The 21,207-nt window shown below is 32.9% G+C and overlaps 5 protein-coding genes across 5 annotated transcripts; 1 reads left to right on the top strand and 4 right to left on the bottom strand.

Moving 5' to 3' along the window:
* Positions 1-4,592: 4,592 nt before the first annotated feature.
* On the bottom strand, positions 4,593-8,685 carry LOC145018648 (DHHC-type zinc finger family protein). Its single transcript, XM_078976521.1, has 7 exons — positions 8,145-8,685; positions 6,209-6,301; positions 6,028-6,129; positions 5,475-5,552; positions 5,302-5,400; positions 5,108-5,203; positions 4,593-5,021 (listed from the first exon to the last, which is right to left on the bottom strand). Exons 1-7 carry the CDS (start codon positions 8,415-8,417, stop codon positions 4,869-4,871), a joined length of 894 nt encoding a protein of 297 aa, XP_078832647.1. The 5' UTR covers positions 8,418-8,685; the 3' UTR covers positions 4,593-4,868.
* Positions 8,686-10,899: 2,214 nt separating this feature from the next.
* On the bottom strand, positions 10,900-12,628 carry LOC145017930 (amino acid transporter AVT1E-like). Its single transcript, XM_078975875.1, has 7 exons — positions 12,454-12,628; positions 12,146-12,365; positions 11,930-12,065; positions 11,664-11,829; positions 11,336-11,379; positions 11,191-11,253; positions 10,900-11,081 (listed from the first exon to the last, which is right to left on the bottom strand). Exons 1-7 carry the CDS (start codon positions 12,608-12,610, stop codon positions 10,995-10,997), a joined length of 873 nt encoding a protein of 290 aa, XP_078832001.1. The 5' UTR covers positions 12,611-12,628; the 3' UTR covers positions 10,900-10,994.
* A 77-nt stretch (positions 12,629-12,705) lies between these two features.
* LOC145016115 (amino acid transporter AVT1G-like) lies at positions 12,706-14,244 on the bottom strand. Its single transcript, XM_078974528.1, has 4 exons — positions 13,976-14,244; positions 13,212-13,498; positions 12,858-13,072; positions 12,706-12,753 (listed from the first exon to the last, which is right to left on the bottom strand). Exons 1-4 carry the CDS (start codon positions 14,197-14,199, stop codon positions 12,706-12,708), a joined length of 774 nt encoding a protein of 257 aa, XP_078830654.1. The 5' UTR covers positions 14,200-14,244.
* Positions 14,245-14,494: 250 nt separating this feature from the next.
* LOC145015752 (uncharacterized) lies at positions 14,495-16,847 on the top strand. Its single transcript, XM_078974225.1, has 8 exons — positions 14,495-14,770; positions 15,084-15,233; positions 15,364-15,543; positions 15,626-15,714; positions 15,874-15,938; positions 16,128-16,230; positions 16,337-16,450; positions 16,547-16,847. The coding sequence occupies exons 1-8, from the start codon at positions 14,632-14,634 to the stop codon at positions 16,667-16,669; spliced, it is 963 nt and encodes a 320-aa protein (XP_078830351.1). The 5' UTR covers positions 14,495-14,631; the 3' UTR covers positions 16,670-16,847.
* A 22-nt stretch (positions 16,848-16,869) lies between these two features.
* LOC145015751 (putative receptor protein kinase ZmPK1) lies at positions 16,870-19,551 on the bottom strand. The gene has a single exon (XM_078974224.1). It carries the CDS (start codon positions 19,510-19,512, stop codon positions 17,131-17,133), a length of 2,382 nt encoding a protein of 793 aa, XP_078830350.1. The 5' UTR covers positions 19,513-19,551; the 3' UTR covers positions 16,870-17,130.
* Between the last annotated feature and the right edge of the window lie 1,656 nt (positions 19,552-21,207).

Below are 21,207 nucleotides of genomic sequence, written 5' to 3'. Positions count from 1 at the left end.
TCCCTACTGTCTCAGCTAGTGCGGGACATCTTTACTTCAAGTTCAAGTTGGTCACATAAGGGAACATGAGTCACATAGGGAGGCAGCGTAAAGGGGGCACATGTTGGTTGCAATCTTTGACTCTTTTTTCCTTCGACTTTTCACACTTTGGATAGAATTTGAGGCTCCATAAGACATGGACTTTTTTTTCGAGAATGTCTCCTAATCACAAAAAACATATTGAAAAGTCTTTTATTCGAATTGAAAACACGAAAGCACAATACTTTCCAAAAATGCCATTTTTTTAACATTTCACATGGATACTATGTATATTATTGCATATCCATGATTTTTTATTAATTATTACTTCGAAGCAACACAAGCATATAAAAATATATACAATATTTATTAAATATTATCTATATCACTTTTCATAACATATGATTGATAACATGAATATAACTTAATTTATATTAAAGTTAAAACCACAACATAAAATGATTGTCTTTAAAGAATACTTAAACCGAGAAAAATATAAAAAAAAGAATTAGTATATAACAAAATTACAAATTAAAAACTTTAACATAATAACATGGCTCAAAAAGTGGTCTAAAGCCCTCAAACCAACACAAAACCTTTAAACTTGTTTTCTTTGTGAAATTTGTATGTTATTTGTATTTGTGTGTCTATACAAAGAGAATGGCATTTTTATATTAGACTATCCATTAGATGCTTATTAAACATATTATACAAGTTATAAAACCTTTCATGCGGGGGTTTCAAATACTTTAAAGCTGAAAGGGTGTAGGGGGTTTCAAATGCATGAGGTGCTTGGAAATTTGTATGGGGGGTTTCAAATACATGAGGTGATAGAAAAAATGTTTCATTTATAAGTATAGTATGATATGATATAGATAGATATAAATATAAATATAGATAGATTGATTGAAGACAACAACGTACCTGTATTATAAACCAAAACGGAAATATACTTGTGAAATTTTGCATGTTGATTAAAATTAATTACTTTATTTTTCATTTATATAAATATTATAAATTTCTATGTTTTAGTTTTTTTGCCTTATATATATATATATATATATATATATATATATATATATATATATATATATATATAGAGAGAGAGAGAGAGAGCAATGATCATTTGAGAACTCATATTTTTCTAAGAACATGAGAACTAAAAGTGGACCGTTAGATTAAAAAAAGTTAAGGGCTATGATCTTTGATGGCAATTTTGTAAATAAATAGAAAAAAAAAATCAAGGAAGGGTATCTTAATAAAATAAGATAAGGGCATTTAAGGGAACAATTAACTAGCTCTCCAAATAAACCGTGATTAGTCTTTCTATCGCTCTTTCCCTTCTCCGATTCTTCACCGACTCCATCGACCTCCTCCCTCTTCGTCGATCCATCCCTCCTCCTTCTAAAAGCCACCGTACCTCTGTCAACAACCACCGCCTTCATTGAAGATTCTACGATGATTGATAGATTTAACATCGCGGTGGTTGTGTCATTCTTCCATCTCGAAGTTTCGTGCCCTAATTCATACGACTTTCATTGATGCCACATTCTCACTAGTCTTCAATCGCCAGAGAGTACCGCCTCCGCCTTTACTCCTCCACACTGACTCCGTTTTTTGTTGATTTTGATTTGCCTTAAAGTGCCGGATCTTAGCTACCATCATAGATCGTGAATAGAAGTGGTTGTCTACAATCGCCTCCGCATTCTCACTGTTGTCCAGAGTCAACCACCATTATTTCCAATTTTCCGATCAGACATGTAACAGGAGATGAAGAAAAAGAAACTCCAATGGTTGTGATGGTGAAGTTTGTTCAAGAGTACCAAGATTTTTATAGGTTCTAATTTACAGTGACTTACAATCCACAATGCCTAATTTCTAAATCATTGGAAGATAATCGATTAATCAACAAATTGATGTCGTTCCATGGATTAACATATCTAATTTATGCTCGAAAATTCGTCATTACCTTCAACAGAAACAATAATTGTCGACTATGAAGTTATTCTTCCTGTTTCCGGATGATTTTCCGATCAAACAATCAACGACTACTTCCATGTCCATCGCAAATCAGGTATATTGATCTAAATCCTTAGGAGGTATCCTACTGTGTTATTCTTTATTGATGGTGTTCATAATCCCTACAACGGTGCAAGGAACAAGTTAGTCTCTCTCTCTCTCTCTCTCTCTCTCTCTCTCTCTCTATCTCGTAGTGAATTGATTTTATCTTCTTGAAAAATTATAGTCTCGTAGTGAATTGGACCTTACAATGCCGACAGAGGCAAGTTAGTTTCCCCTGTTCGACTGCACTATACAATTAACACGTATAAAATCTATATTTCTATGGAAGTAACCACCCACGATGTTCACTGAATGAAAATTTTCATCATTGATTGTGTTAAGTAATATAAGAAATTTGGTGATGTTAATAATGTAATTATTACTCCATGATTTGGTGATGATTTAGTTTGTTTAGTAGTTCAGTTAAAGATCCTGTAGTGTCATTCACAATGTCATCTTTGCCCCTACATACTAGCAACTGTTCTTGAAGAGATTGTAACAATGCTTTAAGATTTTGAATTTGTTTCTCTTGAGATAGGATTATCTGAAATAGGGAGATAAAACAATAAAATAAATAAATAAGTAGTTGAGAGCTTGAGATGTATAAAATGTAGTTATATACATGTAACTGAATCTGATAAGTATATTAACATCACCAAATGATGGAGTTAATACTTATATGATCAGGAACTGAAAGCTCGAATTGATTCAACTTTTTATGATAACCTCCACATAGATGAAGAGTATCTGTGGGGATAAATCCAACATTTCTCTTCTTCAGGTTTGTGCTTGGTTTCAGCATTTTCTATTTTTTTTTAATATTTTGTTCTTTTCATCTTTACTAGTTCATTACCAGAAAAGATAATATCATTATTTACAGATGATACTCTACTTTTATTTTCATGGCATGTCTTATTTTGGTCAAATGTGACAATGACATTTCAAGATCCATCATACCTGGTAACCAATCTATTCATTTACATTCATTTACAGATACCTTTAATGCTGAAATTATAAAAATCCTAAAACTTGTAATTACATTTTTTTTATAAACCTAGAACAAATTCTATGGGGTTTTCTTTATTTTACTTGTTTATGGTTCATCGTTGAATTTTTATGATTCACATATGAATTACATGCGATTCACATGTAATTCATATATGAATTACATGTGATTCACATGTAATTCACATATGAATTACATGTGATTCACATGTAAATGACATATGAATCACATGTGATACACATGTAAATGACATGTAATTCACATATGAATTACATATGATTCACATGTAAATCACAAGTTATTCACATGTAAATCACAAGTTATTCACATATGAATCACATGTAATTTATATATAAATTACATGTGATTCGCGTGTAATTCACATATGAATTACATGTTATTCAAATGTAAATCACATGTTATTCACGTATGAATCACATGTAATTCACATGAATTTATTCACATGTAAATCAAAATTTATTCACATGTAAATCACATGTTATTCACATATGAATCACACGTAATTCACATATGAATTACATGTAAATCACATATGTATTTTTGTGAGTGTTTTTGCATCAATCAGATTCTTTTTAATTTTCTTGTAAATTTGGAAGAAGTTGTGGTGAATATTGAAGAGGTGGAAAATAATAAATTGAAGAAAATATGAAAATATTGACACGATGACATGAAAATGCTTTGAAATTTTGTGGCATTGTTTTTTGTTTTTCATATTTTACATTGTATCAAATAAAATATTTATTGTAATGTGTTTATAGATTAGTAAATAAAATGAGTTTCTTATGATTTTCTTACAAATATTATAGTATATAAAATATGCATATATACAGTTGTAAAAATATGCATAAATGTACCAAAAATATTGATTTTTTTGGTTAAAAAAATATAGTATTTTTTTAATATTCCATTTTTTCTTATTGATTTTTAAATGTTTTTAAAAAGTTGCAGTTTTTTTTTAAAATAATTTTTTTTTCAAAAATTCATGTTTTCTATAAAAAACTAAAAAATCTGCTATCTTTTTTTTTTTTAAAAAAAAAAAAACTGAAAAATACTATTTATTAAAAAATCTGCAAAAAAACTGATTTTTTTTCTAAAATTCATGTTTTTTTAAAAAAATTAAAAAATCTGCACTTTAAAAAAGACTGAAAAAAATACTTTTAAAAAAAATCCAAAAATTTGATTTATGATATAATTTTTTAGACATTTCTATTAATATGTAGAATAACACAAAAAATTAAATATTAAATGAAATTAATAAGATTACGATCATACCCTTAATGAATTAGTTTTAATCTAACGCTCCACCAATCTCAACCCTATATATATATATATATATATATATATATATATATATATATATATATATATATATATATATATATATATATATAAAAACTGTTTTGTGGGTAAATTTAAAACCAAAATGACAATTTGTGAAATTTTGTCTTATATTTAGGTTTACCGGCCTTCACATAAGCCAAAGAAAGGGATAAAAGACTTCCTTTTATAGTTAAAGCAATTATCTATACAAATATTAATCCATATTCATCTATCCATAATCCATCCATGTTGCTTATTGTATGTACAATACAAGCACTAAAAGTCTAAAACAAACTGTAATCCCCACCCCACCCGACCCCACCAACCCCTCAAAAAACAAACCCCACAACAAAAGGACAACTTGTTAGTACTTCTACTCACCCTATCATATCATTAGTCGATCCCCGGCCTTTATACTAAGTTATATATAACAATGATAATTTTATGAAGAAGAAGAAGAAGTTGAAGTTGTAGTTGTAGTTGTTGTTGTTTTGAATACGCCATGTGGATGATCATATGCAGTTCTGAAACGTAGACCCGATCCTATGTAGTTTGATACAGGACAAACCCAACAAAGAATGTTGGGACCCAATACCTATAAATATATATAAATTAATCAATCTTTTTTTTTTTTTTTTTTTTTTTAATATGTTATAAAAGAAAAGAAAAATGTTGTCTCACTGTAGTTAGATTTTCATAGACCCCAAGATCATACGGATGAGAGTACACATTTCCGCCTTGTTCAGCTAGCAACATTGCCCTCACGCCTTCGTAATACTGTCACATGTTGATGTTTATGTTTAAAAAGATAATAATGCCTACAATAAAAATCTATATATTATTTAAAAAAGAACAAAAAAAAAAAAAAAAAACACCTCTATTGTGGTTTTGTTTTGTAATGTAAGATGGATATGCCACCCCAAAAAGACACCTAAAGCCATGGTAAGTGCAATTAGCAACATCCCGGATATGATCTGCAAAAAAAATGAACTTTGTAAGATTTTTTCAAAAAAAAAAAAAAGAAAAAAAAAATTGAAAGTCTTCTTACATATACAGTTCTATAAGATCCTTCGGGTTGCTGTCCATCTTTTTGTGTATCAACAGTTAAACTACCTAAAAGCAAAATCTACACATCCAAAAATAAAGAGTAAATTACATGAATGGTCCCTATGGTTTAGTGTAATTTGCACGTTTGGTCCCTAACTTAACTCAGAAGATCCCTAATGTTTGTCTTTGTTACGCGTTTGGTCCCTATCTTACCTTGAAAGACTATTTTTCCCTTGATTTTTTAATTTATTTAAATAAACACACCCCCTTCATCTTACCTTACCTACCCATCATTTTTCCCTATTTAAATAATAGTCGTTTTTTGTAAGATCCGGACCAAACGCGTAACTAAAACAAACAGTAGTAGGGACCAAACACGTAACAAAAACAAACAGCAGGGACTTTCCGAGTTAAAAAAAATAAGTTAGAGACCAAACACACAAATTACCCCAAACCGTAGGGACCACTTTACTCAAAAATAAATAAATCACTTCAATCATTTAAAAGTTTAAACAGAAATGGAGAAAGAAAGATTTAAGATGATAGATACACACCATAGAGTATAGGCATGCAAGGACAGCATATACAACAAACACAAAGAACACCTTATAGTTGGCGTGGCCCACGCAGTTGTTCATCCAAACACAATGGTGATCCTTCAATTTCATTTCCAAAAAGGGTAAAATCGTCATTTACTAGCATAAATCATAAAACAACAGAAGGTGGCAGGCATACCATTCTTAAGACACAACGTTTACATATACGACAATGATGGGAACGAGGTGGCTTGTATGATGAACATTTCTTGCAGTATCTCAAGTCACCCCCCTGCAAAAAAAAAAAACAAATCTACAGTCTCAAACACAAGGGTAAAATCGTCATTTTCAGCCCAAGAAAGAAAGAAAGAAAGAAAGAAACAGCATTTGTTCATACAGTCTCATATGGTATTGGTATCGACACCATTTGAGCACTAAATGAAGCTTATGCTGCAATTAATTCTTAACTATTACATTCGGTTTATTTAATTTATTATTTTGATATTATGATCAAATATCGTGTTCAATTTAAGCTCTAATCATATTTGAGGTTAAATATAATTACATTTGTATTGTTATTTATAGAAAATAGTTTGTGATTAATAATAGTTCTTATATAAACATTCATTTGTCATTTACCAACATTTCTATACAAAAGGGTAAAATGGCCGTCATGTACTCATCATATTCATACACTTCATTCTGTTCAATAAAAGAAACAGTCTTTATGTGTGTGTATATATATATATATATATATATATATATATATATATATATATATATATATATATATATATCACTTTATCCAGACAGACATCACTATCCATTCAACCACTTCATCCATACAGGATTTAATAAGAAAACTCATAGTTACATGTTGTAAAGTTATTAGGGAGTTGAATATACCATAGAAATTATGTAACTTCACAAGATTGAGCATATATATATTTTGTATTTCCTAGCTACACATTCAAGTCAAAAAAAAATAGTTACAAATTTCTTGTCGAATGCGTTACTATTCCTCAGTTTGCATGATTTCTTACTATCACATTGAACAAACTAGTGAAAAAACATGACCAGAATTCAAAAGTCAACACCAAATACAAGTATAGGAAACTTTTATGTTCTAAAGCATTTTCCTTTATTCTTCCCCTAAGTATTTATAACATCTTTACATATACAGATTATAGAGATAGATCTAGTATGAATCATGCTAGTAAAAATAATTGGATCTTGTTGAGTTGACAAAAATGGTCATAATCATCAGGTGTAAGTAAGTAGATATGAAAATAGCTAAAGGCACCTATGATTAGAGATATACTCAAAAGAGAAGCATTGATCAATTATCATTTATCACCATAACAAATTTGTTTCCATGTCTAAAAAGGAAGCCATGTTGGATGATCTTGAAATTAGTTTGTTATTTATTAGAGCTATTTATAAATGGCCATGAACACAACTCTTTACAACAATCTTGAAGAAGCTTACAAGACTTAACCTTAGGGTTTCAATTTTAAGAAGAATAGCCATCAGGTGTAGCACGTGAGGGAAATCAATGTGTCTGCTAAAGCAACCTCCTGCCAACGGTATTTAAATTTGAACATGCCATTACCACATTTAGGTGTTAAGTTTTTCTAATATAACAGTTTCAATGGGGATATGGCTCAATTTGGTAAGCTATAATTAACTGTTTCTTTTTTACTAAATGCAGAAAGATCAACTCAACAGAGAAAGAACACTTAACGGGAAAAAAAGAAGAAGCAACCCCCTGGTTTCAGTACATGCCTTAACGTCTAATGGAAGAAAGTATACACTTTTATCTTAAATATCGATGAAGATCACTTATGTTGAGTATTTTGGGAATGATGTAGATTTTGATATGAACCAGCTAGAGTAGTTGAACATTAACAAGCTAACAATCAATCCCAAGAAGTAATGGCTACTTAGCAAGCTAAGGGGAAAAACCCTTTTAACATAACAACGGATTATCAAATCACAGATTTTGATTTGCAGAAATGATTTTAAAAACACAGATGGGATCTTAAACCTGAAAAGGAAACTAATCGAATGAATAGAATAAGAAAATGCAAATCAAGTAACATTCGAAGAAAAAGAAGAGATCCCGCATTGTGTACCTTTCGTTTGATCTCATGAATCGGGTGCTCCGAGTCCTCAATGTCGGGCGCAAATGAAGGCGGGACCCGACCAGGATCCGTGAACATGGCGACGACGTAGTTACGGATACACATAATCGCAACCGCGGTGAAAACAACGGTGTTCATGATTCCTGGAGACGAACGGAGCCCAAACCATTGGTCCACAAAAACGAAGACAGTCGAAAAGTATATGTAAACGATGGCAAGTGAGACGACAATCACGTGCGGCGAGAGCTTGCCGCCACTCGCCATTTCTCGAGGAGCCACGCTCCTTCTTCTTTTTCAAAATTTCTTTTCCGGTGATCTCCCAATGCGCAAGATTAGGGGAAATTGTAGGTTGATCTTTGAGGTAGAAGCAGTGCGGCGGAGGTACCGGCGTATAGGTTTACGACGGCATCTCCGGCGGGGGGATTTGTTTATTATTAGGAGAGATTGCAGAAGGGAGCGGTGGGTGTCCGATAGGTCTATTTGGACAAAGAAGGCTCCCAGTTTTGGCTTCCACGTCAAACAAAGCCTGAAAGGCTCCGGAAGAAGAAAAGTACGGATAAGTTACAACATAGACCCTTACACTTTTCTCTATCATCTAAAAGTGGCTCAACATTAGTCATATTTCCTTTTTATGATTTTGTAGATTTGTTTTTAACTTTTAGGTCACGATCATTTCTTGACAGTGACCAACATATGTGTTGTAAATCATAATAGTACCAAAGTAAGAAAATAGTACCAAAGTAAGAAAACTGATTTATAATCTATAGTCTTCTCATCTCTTTACCAACAAAACAACTACAAGGACTAGTACATAATCTTAGTTGTACATATGACCATTGAAATCAAACAAATATTTCTCTCATCAATAAATGACAATGATTTATAACCAGAATTGATATGCCTCATAAAGAAGAATCCATGATCTTTCATTTTCACAAGACATATAAGTAAGTTGACGTTACTATTAACCTAATATTTATAGATTCATCTAACCATTTATTGATGTAGAGCATGTTAGGCTCCGTTTATAGACATTTTTTAGTTCAAACTGAATAGCTTTTTGGTCACCTTTAAATGAAACCATTTTGAGGTGAATTGTTCGGATTCAATACGTGTGATCCAATCTCCAAAAGACTTCCGAATGAATAAAAAACCTCATAACTATATCTGAATGGTTATGCAATCTTACATTCCCTTAACTAGTAAGAGTTCAAAATTCAACGCAATTTACCAAAGTCCCCTAAGGGCTGTTTGACAACAAGTTTTTGAGATTTTTTAAAAGTTAAAAAAAAAAAAATACTAATTTAAGAAAAAATTCTTTTTTTAAAAAAAAAAAAAAATATGAGCTTAAAACTTTAATTTTATAAAAAACTCATAATTAAAAAGACAATTAAAATAACTTTTAGGAGTTTTAAACTTTTAGCTTTATAATCTATAGAACTTTACACCTTTTCATAGCTACTTCTGTCAAACATTTTTAAACAAATAAAAAACTACAGCTTCAAAGATCTTGTTAAAGACATAGCTAAATATTTTTAAACAAATAAAAAACTACAGCTTTAAAGGTCTTGTTAAAGACATCTTAGGTGTTGTTTGTTTTTTTGAAGCCAAAATGTATGCAGTCTGCGGACCACATCTGCAAGCCTCTGCGCAGAAGAGGTGGACCAAATGTCTGCAGTCTGCAATAAGAAGACTGTTTGTTTTTAAAGTCTGCAGCTGTTGAAATAAATTAATTTTTCAAACTTAATTTCATGTCATAAAGATTAAAAATGTATTTTCAGTAAAAAGAGAAAGAAAAAAAAACAGGTGGGTTTTTTTTTTTTGGGTTAAAATGAGGTCTGAAGACCTTTGAAGACAGTGGCCCATATCTGCGTCAGGAAGACCTCACGCAGACGTTTTTTGGTCTGCGCACTTCCAAAAAACAAATATTATGCGATGGCATATGTCTGCGCGGTACAAACAAAAGTGGTTGCGCAGCTCTTTACAAAAAAACAAACAACCCTTTAGTTTTGTTTAACTTGTATTGAGTAATCCACCCTTCTAGCCAAATATGGTTTTTTGTTTTTGTTTTTGTTTTTTTATGGTTTTTTGTTTTTGTTTTTGTTTTTATTTTTGTTTTTACACCGGCGCCCAACAAGTTTAGAGCGACCATTTGTCTTGCTTCAATTGTAGAACTAGAGATATGAAATATTGTCCCACTTTGTGAAGCGTTTATGTTTCTTCTGAATATTCTTTGGACTCCTTTGAAGTATCTATGATCTATCTATTTATGGTTTATTTAGAGTAAATGGTTCAATCTTTACATATACACATACATGATATTTATTTTCAATTATTTAGCGTAAACTGTATATTCAATGTGATAATGAAGTGGCCTTTGTTGGAATATCATAGAAGATTTGGTGATATTTTTGGTACAAGTATATAGAGTAATACCATGAGTATATTAGATTGATGTGATATTTCACTAAGTTATTTGTTGTTAATATGTATTTCATTACGCTATGGTATATATTTTGACTTTTTTGAATGACAAACGTATATAAAACTTCGTCTTTTTTTCTAACTCAATAACAAGATTTTTTTTTTCATCCTTACTTTCTTTTCCCTCTTTAATTCTTAAAATAACTCAAAAACAAAGTGGGAAAATTATAGTCCCTTAACCCCAAATGAAACCTTTAAATACACAAAAACCACCATATACGAAAGATTCAAAACAATAGCAACGACATAAACCTTATGGCCTCAACACAAAAATCATTTTCAACATCTAATCAAACATAAAAATGTGGTATCAATAAAATTCCCGTTTCCTAATAATACTTACCATCTTCCTATAATCTAACCAGGAATACTTGAAAGTGATGAATATGTGCCTACAATAGCACTTATCAATCCAGCAAGAATCATTAAAGAACATACTGTAATCTGTAAAAAAATGAAAATAAAAAAATTATAGATTTATGCTTGAGGAACATACAAAAAAAGAGGTAATATATTTTATACGACTATGAAAATAAAAATGTAAGTTTTGGACCTCAATTGTTGTGGTCTGACCACGGAGCAAACGCAAGTAGCAAGCACACGGAAAGATTACAGACTGTAAAAACATCAAGAAATTAATTTTCCTTTAATTAATTAAAAAATATTCGTAAAATGAAGAATAAAAATGTAAAACTTACTACAAGCATCATGAGTACTGATCCGGTCAAAGCCATTACAACTCCTGTAATGAATATAATAAATTAAAATAAAGTATAAATTACGTTTTGGTTCTTGTGTATAGCTGATTTTTTCAATTTTAGTCCCAAAATGTCCTCTTATACATTTGGTACTTATTTGACGTTTTTAGTCTATGTTCCAACTAAAATGACTAAACTTTTGGGACCAAAACTAGTAATTTACTTGGAACAGGGACCGAAAATGTTACAAGAACCTCAAAATTGAAAAAAAAAAACTTTAAATAAGGAGGAAAAATGTAATTTAGTTTTAATAAAAACAATCCATTACCAAAATATGGAACTGTTAAAGCTACAAGTAGGGTGAAGAACATCAAAGCTGTTCTGATGATTATGGAGACAGCATAAGAACTTTGTTGAGATGGAGGCAAAAGTTCTTCAATACCAAATGCTATTGGTGTAAGGGTTAATGCAAATTTTGTAACAGGGGTAACTACCTGTGTACAACATGTATATAATAATACTATTAGATTAATTAATTTTAAAGCTATAGATATGATGGGATTTTGTTTAAATTGTTATTTGATGCATATATACCACTGTCCATGCTGCAATCTTGGAGGTAAGATAATGAGGTGGCATGTTTAAAGTGAATTGAGATTTAATGTTGTCCCCAAACATCAAGTATCCAAATACTCCTACTGCAGTGTACAAAACGAAACCTATAGAAAAGCTGCATGCATGAATTCACAAGTTCAATATTAAAAAAAGTGTTTGGGGTAAAAAAGTAGTTTTGATGAATAATAGTGTCACCTGATAAGCATAGCAGATGGAAATCTAGAAGGTTCTTTCATGGAAGTGTAGATATTTGGAAGAACAGAATGGCTACCATAGCAAAAACCAATAAGTCCAACTGCTACAGGCAAGTTTCCAACTTCTAATGCAGTTCCACTCGGTTGATATTCAATTCCATCAACTACCCCTAGCCATAGTAAGCATAGAATCACAGTTGCCAATGTTACAACTCCAAAAGCTGCTCAAAAAAACCTATGGAATTAGTCCCTTTAATTTATCTCAGGGGTAAAAAGGGAAAAATTACTGAAGGATATAGAAATTAGAACCTGAAATATAGGAGAGTAAACTGAGGTTTCTAAGCCAAACTGTTGGAAGGATGACAAGGGTGGATATAATGGCACATAAGTAATGAGAATCAAGATGTATGCCACCAATATCCAATTGAGCAAGTGGAAAAAGTGATGATAAATTGTCATTCATCATTATCAAATATTCCACACAAGAAGACTGCAGTATTAATTAGCACACAACTTGAGATTAATTTAAATTGTTAATTAGATACAATCATGCAAATGAAATTAGTATTCACAATTAGCACTTACAAACAATTCCATGTACAAAACCATCTGCATTGAAAAAAAAAAAAAAGAGAAATAAAAGTTACATATTTGGTCCTCATGGTTTCTTTTTGTTATTTGTAGAAATATTTGAGTTTTGTATAAATACTCACAGCTATACATATGCGGCCAACAAAACCAAATGCAGCTTGTCCAATATCAGGGTAAGATTGGAGCCCATCATATCTTTCTAAACACAGTTTTATCAATATTCCTGTATAGCAAGAAATACCACCACCAAGTAATAGAAGCAGAAGACACAACCATCCTCCTTCTTTAAATGCATAAGGCATTGATAGGAGTCCTATACCACATAGGACATTTATTGCTGCATAACAATGACTATAGACAATAAGAACATAAAAATTAAACACTTGGAGAATAGAGAACAAAAGAATATTCTAGCTATTATTATATCAATGAAAAGAAAAGAAAAAGAGATGAAGGAAGATATATAATGGACTAACCATTAAGAACAGATTGAGAAAATGAGCACTGCTCTACAGGAGGTGGTAAATCATGGAGGCTAGGGATTCTTAAGGCTGATGATATTCGAGAGAACTTTATAGGGAGTGTTGAGATAGGAACTTGATCTTTGTCCAAGCTTGTTTCAGTAATGAGGGGCTTCTGCAAGGTGGATTGATCATCTGTAGGACTAAGTGATCTCTTTATAGGTAGATTTAGATTCAACTCTGATGCGCCTTTTAAAGTACCCATAGACTGAAGGGGCATTGTGTACATGTCCATTGACTGCCTGCATAATTTGCAATTCATCATGGAAAACTATAAAAGTTAAATGTAATGTACTGTATCTGTGGATATATATTATTGTTTAACTTGTGTGAGTTATATATCCTATAGGGTTTGAGTTGTTATCAAACTCCTTGTCTCCTGTGATACCCATAGACTGAAGGGGCAAACTTGAGATTTCAAACTGCAAAGACTCTTTGCATTGTTGAATATACCAAAGATTGAGAATGCAGGATTACTCAAACTATTATATATGATATATATATAATAGAAGACTGAGATATCTACTCTTCAAGTGCAAATTTCATAGAATCATGGATATTTAAAAATAAACACTATGAATTTTTGGTATGAATGGCAGTATCCTTAAGTGTTCTTCTTCTAGATTTGATAATTTATACTCAAAATTGATCACAGTTGCATAGAGATTTGGTATGGTCGGAAACATCAATGGTCAAAGCTCGAAATGAACGAAGAGAACCTGTAAGTTTGAGGCCACGGATCAATGGAACAGTTTTGAGATTGAGAAGCGGTGATGAAGCCGGAATTGGTTTCAGCGTAGATTAATTCACTGTCGGATCCGGTTTCATCATCGTCGTTATCCTCGCCATCGCAATGTATTTCCGCTTCGTTTTCTTCATCATCTGTTTCAACCTCAATGCGCCTATCAGGCACAAATTCTTCGTCGATTTTCATCCCTGTCATAGCTAAATTATTCTTCAATTACAACCACATTCATAGAATTTTGGTGTCAGATGTATTGTGAAGTTGTTAGGCTAAATTGTTTGATGATTAGTGTAAAATTAGAGACACGAAGTCCGAAATTTATGCATTCATGCATGTCGATATGGTGAAATTTACTATTAGTTTTTAATGTTTAATAATCCTTTTTCTATATTCTTAAATCTTTAAAATTAAAATAAAAAATAAATGGACCAGCTTTAACCAATCACGTTAAAATCGTCATTTTTTTATTCCGTTGTCGTTGTAATGGAATCCCCATTCTATTATTCTGTCATCGCACACCAAAGTGACCAAACACTGGTCAATTGCACCTAATTTTTTAGCAAGATTCCACACTTCCACCTCTATATTAGCTGCTATTAACCAAGCATCAAGAGAGAGAGAGAGAGAGAGATGACGGAAGTGAGAGCAGACGGAGGCTCAGCCGCAACAGCTGCTGCCGGAGGATCACCGACGGTAAAATCGATCTTCATTCATCCAATTAAATCATGCAAGGCCATTTCCGTTTCACAAGCACCCCTTTCTCCCACCGGTAATCTTCGTCCCTCCAGTTTCAACTTCCAATCCTTGCAATTTTTATACATGCAGTGAAAAATCCAGTCTCCAAATTCAATAAAAAAAGATTCAATTCCACCTAAAAGTTTAGATTTAGATCCTCTGGATGCAACTCGTTAAAGTCATTAATCTTTATTACGTAATTGTGTTGGTCAACCTAAAAGGGGTTAAACGTTTACCGATTTTACCTCTGTAGCTTGCTTAACCAGGTGGTACTTTCTGCATGTTCACTTGCACCTCTGCCAACAGCATAACAATCAATAAATTTGTTAGATTTTGTTTTGATACAGGGTTTGTGTGGGATCGTCATTGGGTGGTTATAAACTCAAAAGGCAGAGCGTACACTCAAAGGGTTGAACCAAAGCTTGCTCTAGTTCAAGTAGAGATGCCCATGGAAGCCTTCTCTTTGGGTTGGGAGCCCAAAAAAACTTCTTATATGGGTATATATCTTTCTTTCTTCCTTAACACAACTAAAACTTATTGTCTACCAAATTTCACAAGCATTGTCCCAATAATTTTGGTGGAGGAATTGTTTATGCAATATGAATTGATTTGATCTTGTTCGGGCAGTGGCACGTGGGCCCGGTATGACTACCGAGCTCAAGATCTCATTGACCAAACCATCATTACGGTCAGACGGGATTTCGGTCTGGGAGTGGTGCGGGTCAGCCTTGGATGAAGGAGACGAGGCTGCAAAATGGTTCACTGAATTTCTTGGAAAACCTAGCCGATTGGTGCGCTTTAATGAAGGTAAAATCCTATCACGTTTTTTGTAAATTCATTTTATAATACTACAACAGAAATTTAACTCACTCGTGTTTTTTGTATGTAGAGACCGAAACTAGACCAGCTGACCCTTTATTTGCTCCTGGATTCAATGTTAAATTTACAGATGCTTTCCCCATCCTTTTAGCATCCCAGGTTAGTGACATTTGTTATTCGAGAGGAGGGAGGGTATTTACGTCTTTTTCACACCACACAAGAATTGCAATTTTGTCCCATTCATATCAAATGCACCGTACAACTGCTTGGTTCTGTTATATCATGTCATATCATAATTTTAAATATTGAACTCTGCAGGCCTCTTTGGATGCTGTGAATGAACAGTTAAAAGAACCGGTTAGCATAAACCGGTTTAGGCCCAAGTATGTCTTTTAGTACATTGTTTTAAATTGTTATCTGGATGATGAAATTTAAAATATTTGAGAAAATTATATCCAATTTGGGAAACGCTTGAAAAAAAAAACAAAAAACAAACGAGTCTTTCTGCATTAAGTCAAAAGTACTAACAATTAACATATCTTTGGCTTTTTCATAACAAATTTCTCATGCAGCATCTATGTAGAAGGTTGTGAATCGTTTGCTGAGGACCTCTGGAAACATATCAAAATTAACGGGTTAACTTTTAAAGGCGTCATGCTTTGCCCACGTTGTAAGGTATGGCAATTAGTCAATAACACATTTGTCATATTAAAATATATTTTTGTTATTATTTTGAAACGTTGAACATGTATATTCATTTAATTCAAAAACCTTTTCTCAGGTGCCTACAATCAATCAAGAGGACGCGACTGTAGGGAGTGAACCAACTGCAACCATGATGAAGTTCCGATCGGCCAAAGTCTTGGAAGTGAACCCCACAAAATACAAGGGCAGGGTGAGTTACATGTCCCCATATTTTATCCTAGTTGTAAGAAAGTAAGAATCCTTGTGTATAATTTTCCTTATTCATTTAAATGAATAAAATTTGTAGGTTTACCTTGGGCATATGATGGTGTGTGAGAGTATTGATAACAATTGGAGAAAGGTTATCAATGTTGGAGATGTTATTCATGTGGAAGAGGCATTTGCATCGTATGCAGATGTTGCAGTTTAATATTTATTGTTGGATAGTTGCAGACTTAGAGACTATAAGTTTGTTGTCAGTATACATCATGACAACCGTTGTAAGATTGCCTTTTTATTTTTTTTTTCTTGATTAATTGAACTCTAGCATGAAGAAATGGACGAATAATTTCAGGAAATAAAAGAAAATTATTGCAAGTTTCTGTTAATCTCGAGGATTTATGACACGTATTTTCCCATAATGGATACCAATTCTCATTCCAAGTATATATAGTTACATAATACCAACATTGACTTAGCAAATAATATATGAGTCTAATATGCATATACAAACTAATATTCCTCCATACTTTTGAGCGGGAGGCTGCCAATCTAGATCTAAACCTTTGACCAAAGAAGACGGGAGTTGCATTAATTTGAAGCAGCATCAATCAAGGAAAGTGTAATACAAACATTCTCATAAACAGTAAAATGCAATTCTTTTTAGCGAGTCTACTCAGGCTCGCAATCAATTAGAACTTGGACTACTGAATCCATTGTAGGCCTTTTATTCCTGTCTTCCTCCACACAACTTACACCAATCTCAACAAGTTTTGAAGCTTGCTTCATACTGAACAATCCTCCCAACCTCGAATCAATTATCTCTTCAATCCATGACTCCATTTCTTCCCCTTGAAGCTTCGTTTTCGCTACCCTTACAAACCTCATAAGCTCGGTTTCTTCCTCTTCCCCTTCCTGAACAACAATATTAGAAAGTCGAATTCCCCTTGCCATTTCTAAAACCACAACCCCATAGCTGTACACATCAACTTTTGCTGTAATAGGAAGGTTGCTAGCCCATTCTGGAGCCATATATCCTTTTGTTCCTCTGATCCTAGTAAACTCCGAGTTTTGACCACCTCTTTGAGTCAACTTTGCCAAACCAAAATCTGCAATCTTTGGTTCGAACGACTCATCTAAAAGAATGTTTTCTGGCTTAACATCACAATGAATCACCCATTCTAGGCACTCATGGTGTAAATAAGCCAAACCTTTTGCTACGCCTATGGCAACTTTGAACCTTTCTTTCCATTGAAGAAAACTCGAGGAGAACAATCTTTTGTCAAGAGATTGATTTTCTACAAACTCATATACTAGAAGTTTGTGTTTTCTCTGAGAGCAGAATCCCCACATTCTCACTAGATTCATGTGATTGATTTTACCGATTGTGCTCACTTCTGCCCAAAACTCTCCACCTTCTTCGCTCACATCTCCCAATCTTTTCACAGCCACCACCCTTTCATCTTCCAGAATCCCTTTATACACAACTCCTGATCCTCCTCGGCCTATCTCCTCCTTAAAGTTATGTGTCGCCTTCAACAGCTCTTTATAACTAAACCCTCTAAATTGACTAGATATCATACGATACCCTTCTTCTAGGCTGTTTACCAATGCGTTGTTTCCATAAAATATCCACCAGCCCAATAAGATGACCAAAGCTTCAACCAAACCAATAGCTATAGCAAACGAGTAAAGATAAACCCATTTCACCTTTCCAGCAGGTGATTTATACATAGATGGAGAACCCACCATGACTGGGACATCTGTACATATCGCCTTTGAACCATTAAGGATTGAGGCAGATTCCGGAGCTTCCATGCCTATTGGTACTTTGAAGTACATGGTTGCTGGGAAATTAGGATACTGGTATCCATTAAAAAGGTCGCTTTTTACATAGCATGTACCTTCACCTGTTAGCCTATAACCAAATGCTTCACAACGACAATCACCCAAGCAGATGTCTCTACACGATTCAAACGAAATGCCCGATGAGAAATTTAGATCAAAGCCATAGTAATCGGTATGCTGCATCGGCACAAATCCAAACGTTGCTGACTTTCCACATGTATCGTTGAAAGTAGGCTTACAACCTTGACCTAAATAATTAGGGTCACTCCATTCATAGTGAGGTGGACATGAACATTCAGGTTTGTCTCCATAAACACACACCCCGTTTCTCCCACAGATTCCATGAATATTACATGGTTGTGATATAGCTTGCCACGAGATCGACCATAATCCTGTCGACTCATTCAAGCTATAAAATCTGAGATTACCATCATAGTCGATGGTGAGCCTCCTTCTGATCCCAAAACCCATATCTGAAGAATTAAATTGCAACCCATCGCTTGAGTTAAACACACCGAGATCGTTAAAGAATGCGTATCTGGTATTGTTAAAAGGGGTTCTTCCATAGGCCCAAACATTAAAACTTGGATCAGGACTAGGCCAGTAGACACTTGATATTTCTGGGCCATCGTAAAACATTGTTAAAACGTTATTACTACCATAGCTCAAACTAAAATACCCAGGTTGAAAACTTTCTTTTCCGAAAGCAGATATCAAGCTTTTGCTCCTTGTTAATAATTGAGAAGGCAAAAGAGTATCAGTTGGATAGTCAAAGCTTTGCCAAAGAATCTGATCTTTGTTGTTCATGAGTACTAGATTACCTGTATTAAGAAGCACTGCTCTATCTACATCCATGGACGTTGGGTTGGTCTCCCACACAAACGCGCCATCTACATCCGTCAAAACCATGGCACCATTTGTTTCAAGTGTCAACTTTGAGCCATGGCCATTGACAGGTTTGTTGCTGTTTGCAGTCCAAACCACAGTACGTTCTTTGGAGTTTGTATACCAGATTGCAAACCAGTAAGCATTGGTTTGAAAGCCATAGAAGCCGCAGGTAAAAGTGTTGTCAGGGGAGGTTATGAAGTGTGAATCATCATCTACGGAGAGAAACGAACCTCTATAAAGATGATCCTGAATTTTGTTCTTTGATACGGAAGATCTCATTAAGCAACAGAAGAGGAGGAGAAAGACTCTTTTCGTCATGTTTGGCTGTTTAATTCTTTCAGTAAACAGCTTACTTTGTTTTCGTGAAGAGCGAAGACTTTGCGTTTGGAAGTGTTAATTATTTATTCGGGGTAGGGCGTGCATGTATCACCTGAATCCTTGTATTTTACATTTCTTAATACTAAAGACTTTGTTCTATGTGTTTAAAATGTAAAATGATTAATGTTATATTAGATACAATGAAAGATTCTGACATGAAATATATTATGAATTATCATTTATGTCTTAGTTGATGATAATTTCTTTTATTATGTCAACGGTTCATTAATCTATTCTATTTCGTAGATTTTTAACATTTTGGTTATACTAATTAGAAAATTACAAATTTAGCCATTTTTCTTAATTACTTTGTAAAAATAGTTTTTTTTTTTTTTTTTTTTTTTTCAAAAATAACCACCAAAATCGCAGATAGATTAGAGCCATCTACGATTTTGCCATTTGATCTGTGAATATACAAGTGTTTAAAGCGTGGACGTGCATTGCCAGTTATACGTTAGTTCATTTGCGATTTCCTCTAATGTTTCATTTGTGATTTTGCACTTTTTAAAAAAAAAAAAAAAAATTGACTACGAAAATGATATGGTTTAACAACAATTGTATATGAAATCGTCCATAGCTACCGATTTTCGTCTACAAAGAGAGTTCTTACAACAAAAACCTTGCAAAATGAAAGCTAAAAAAGACTAAGGTATTTATACCCTTAAAAAGTCAAAATTGCAGATCAACTAATAAAATCGCAGATGGACTTAATCCATCTGCGAACGTACAACTGCCAATGCATGCCCACACTTTAAACAATTGTACATTCGCATATTAAATGTCGAAATTGCAGATGATTCTAATCCATCTGCGATTTTGGTGGCTAATTTTGTAATTTGTGTTTTTTGCCTATTTTTTGCAAATAATTAAAGAAAATGTCTAAATTTGTAATTTTCTCTATATTTATTCATGTTCATTTATCCATGTACGAAACTACAAATCTAGATGGTCACTGCTAACATATGAATGAATTACGACAACACTTATTTTATTAATTACCGACATTGTCATAAAAATAACACAAAATTACATAAATGGTCTTTGTGGTTAACCAAAGATAACAACTTTAATCATGTTAGTTTTTTTGATAAATAATCTTGTGGTTTCTAAAACTTTGAGCCACATGAAATGACTTATTTGTCTTTTTCAAAACTCTTTTATTTTTTTTATTTAACAAAAAAATATTTTAATTTAAAAAGAACTATTATTATCTAACATTTTATTAAATTATTTATAAATCTCTTTCAATAAAGAATGTTTCCATTTTCCTAAAAATTCACCAGAATTATATTTGTATATCTATGCAAATCAACTACCCAAGATTTCTAATTTTTGATTTTCTCTTTAAGAACTAAATCGAAGCTTATCATCATCATCATCATCAATGGCAATTACCAACCTAGTTTCTATATTTTCATCCAAATCATTACTCGATTTTGTTCACATCCATATGATTAATCAAAGCATTTCCGATAACACCTTCAACTTGTTGACTTTTTCTCCATCCTAGACATGTAATGCCTTACTTCGTTTTTATCATTTCCAACTTCATCGCCATTAATTTCTGGTTGGAGAACTCACAATTCGCACCACCACTTTGCAGTTTCGCCGCCTGTGGTAGTGTCGGAGACTCTT

This window comes from Lactuca saligna, chromosome 9, assembly GCF_052625555.1.
Source record: "Lactuca saligna cultivar CGN05327 chromosome 9, ASM5262555v1, whole genome shotgun sequence".
NCBI classification, from domain to species: domain Eukaryota; kingdom Viridiplantae; phylum Streptophyta; class Magnoliopsida; order Asterales; family Asteraceae; genus Lactuca; species Lactuca saligna.
This window is presented reverse-complemented; position numbering and strand designations above follow the sequence as displayed.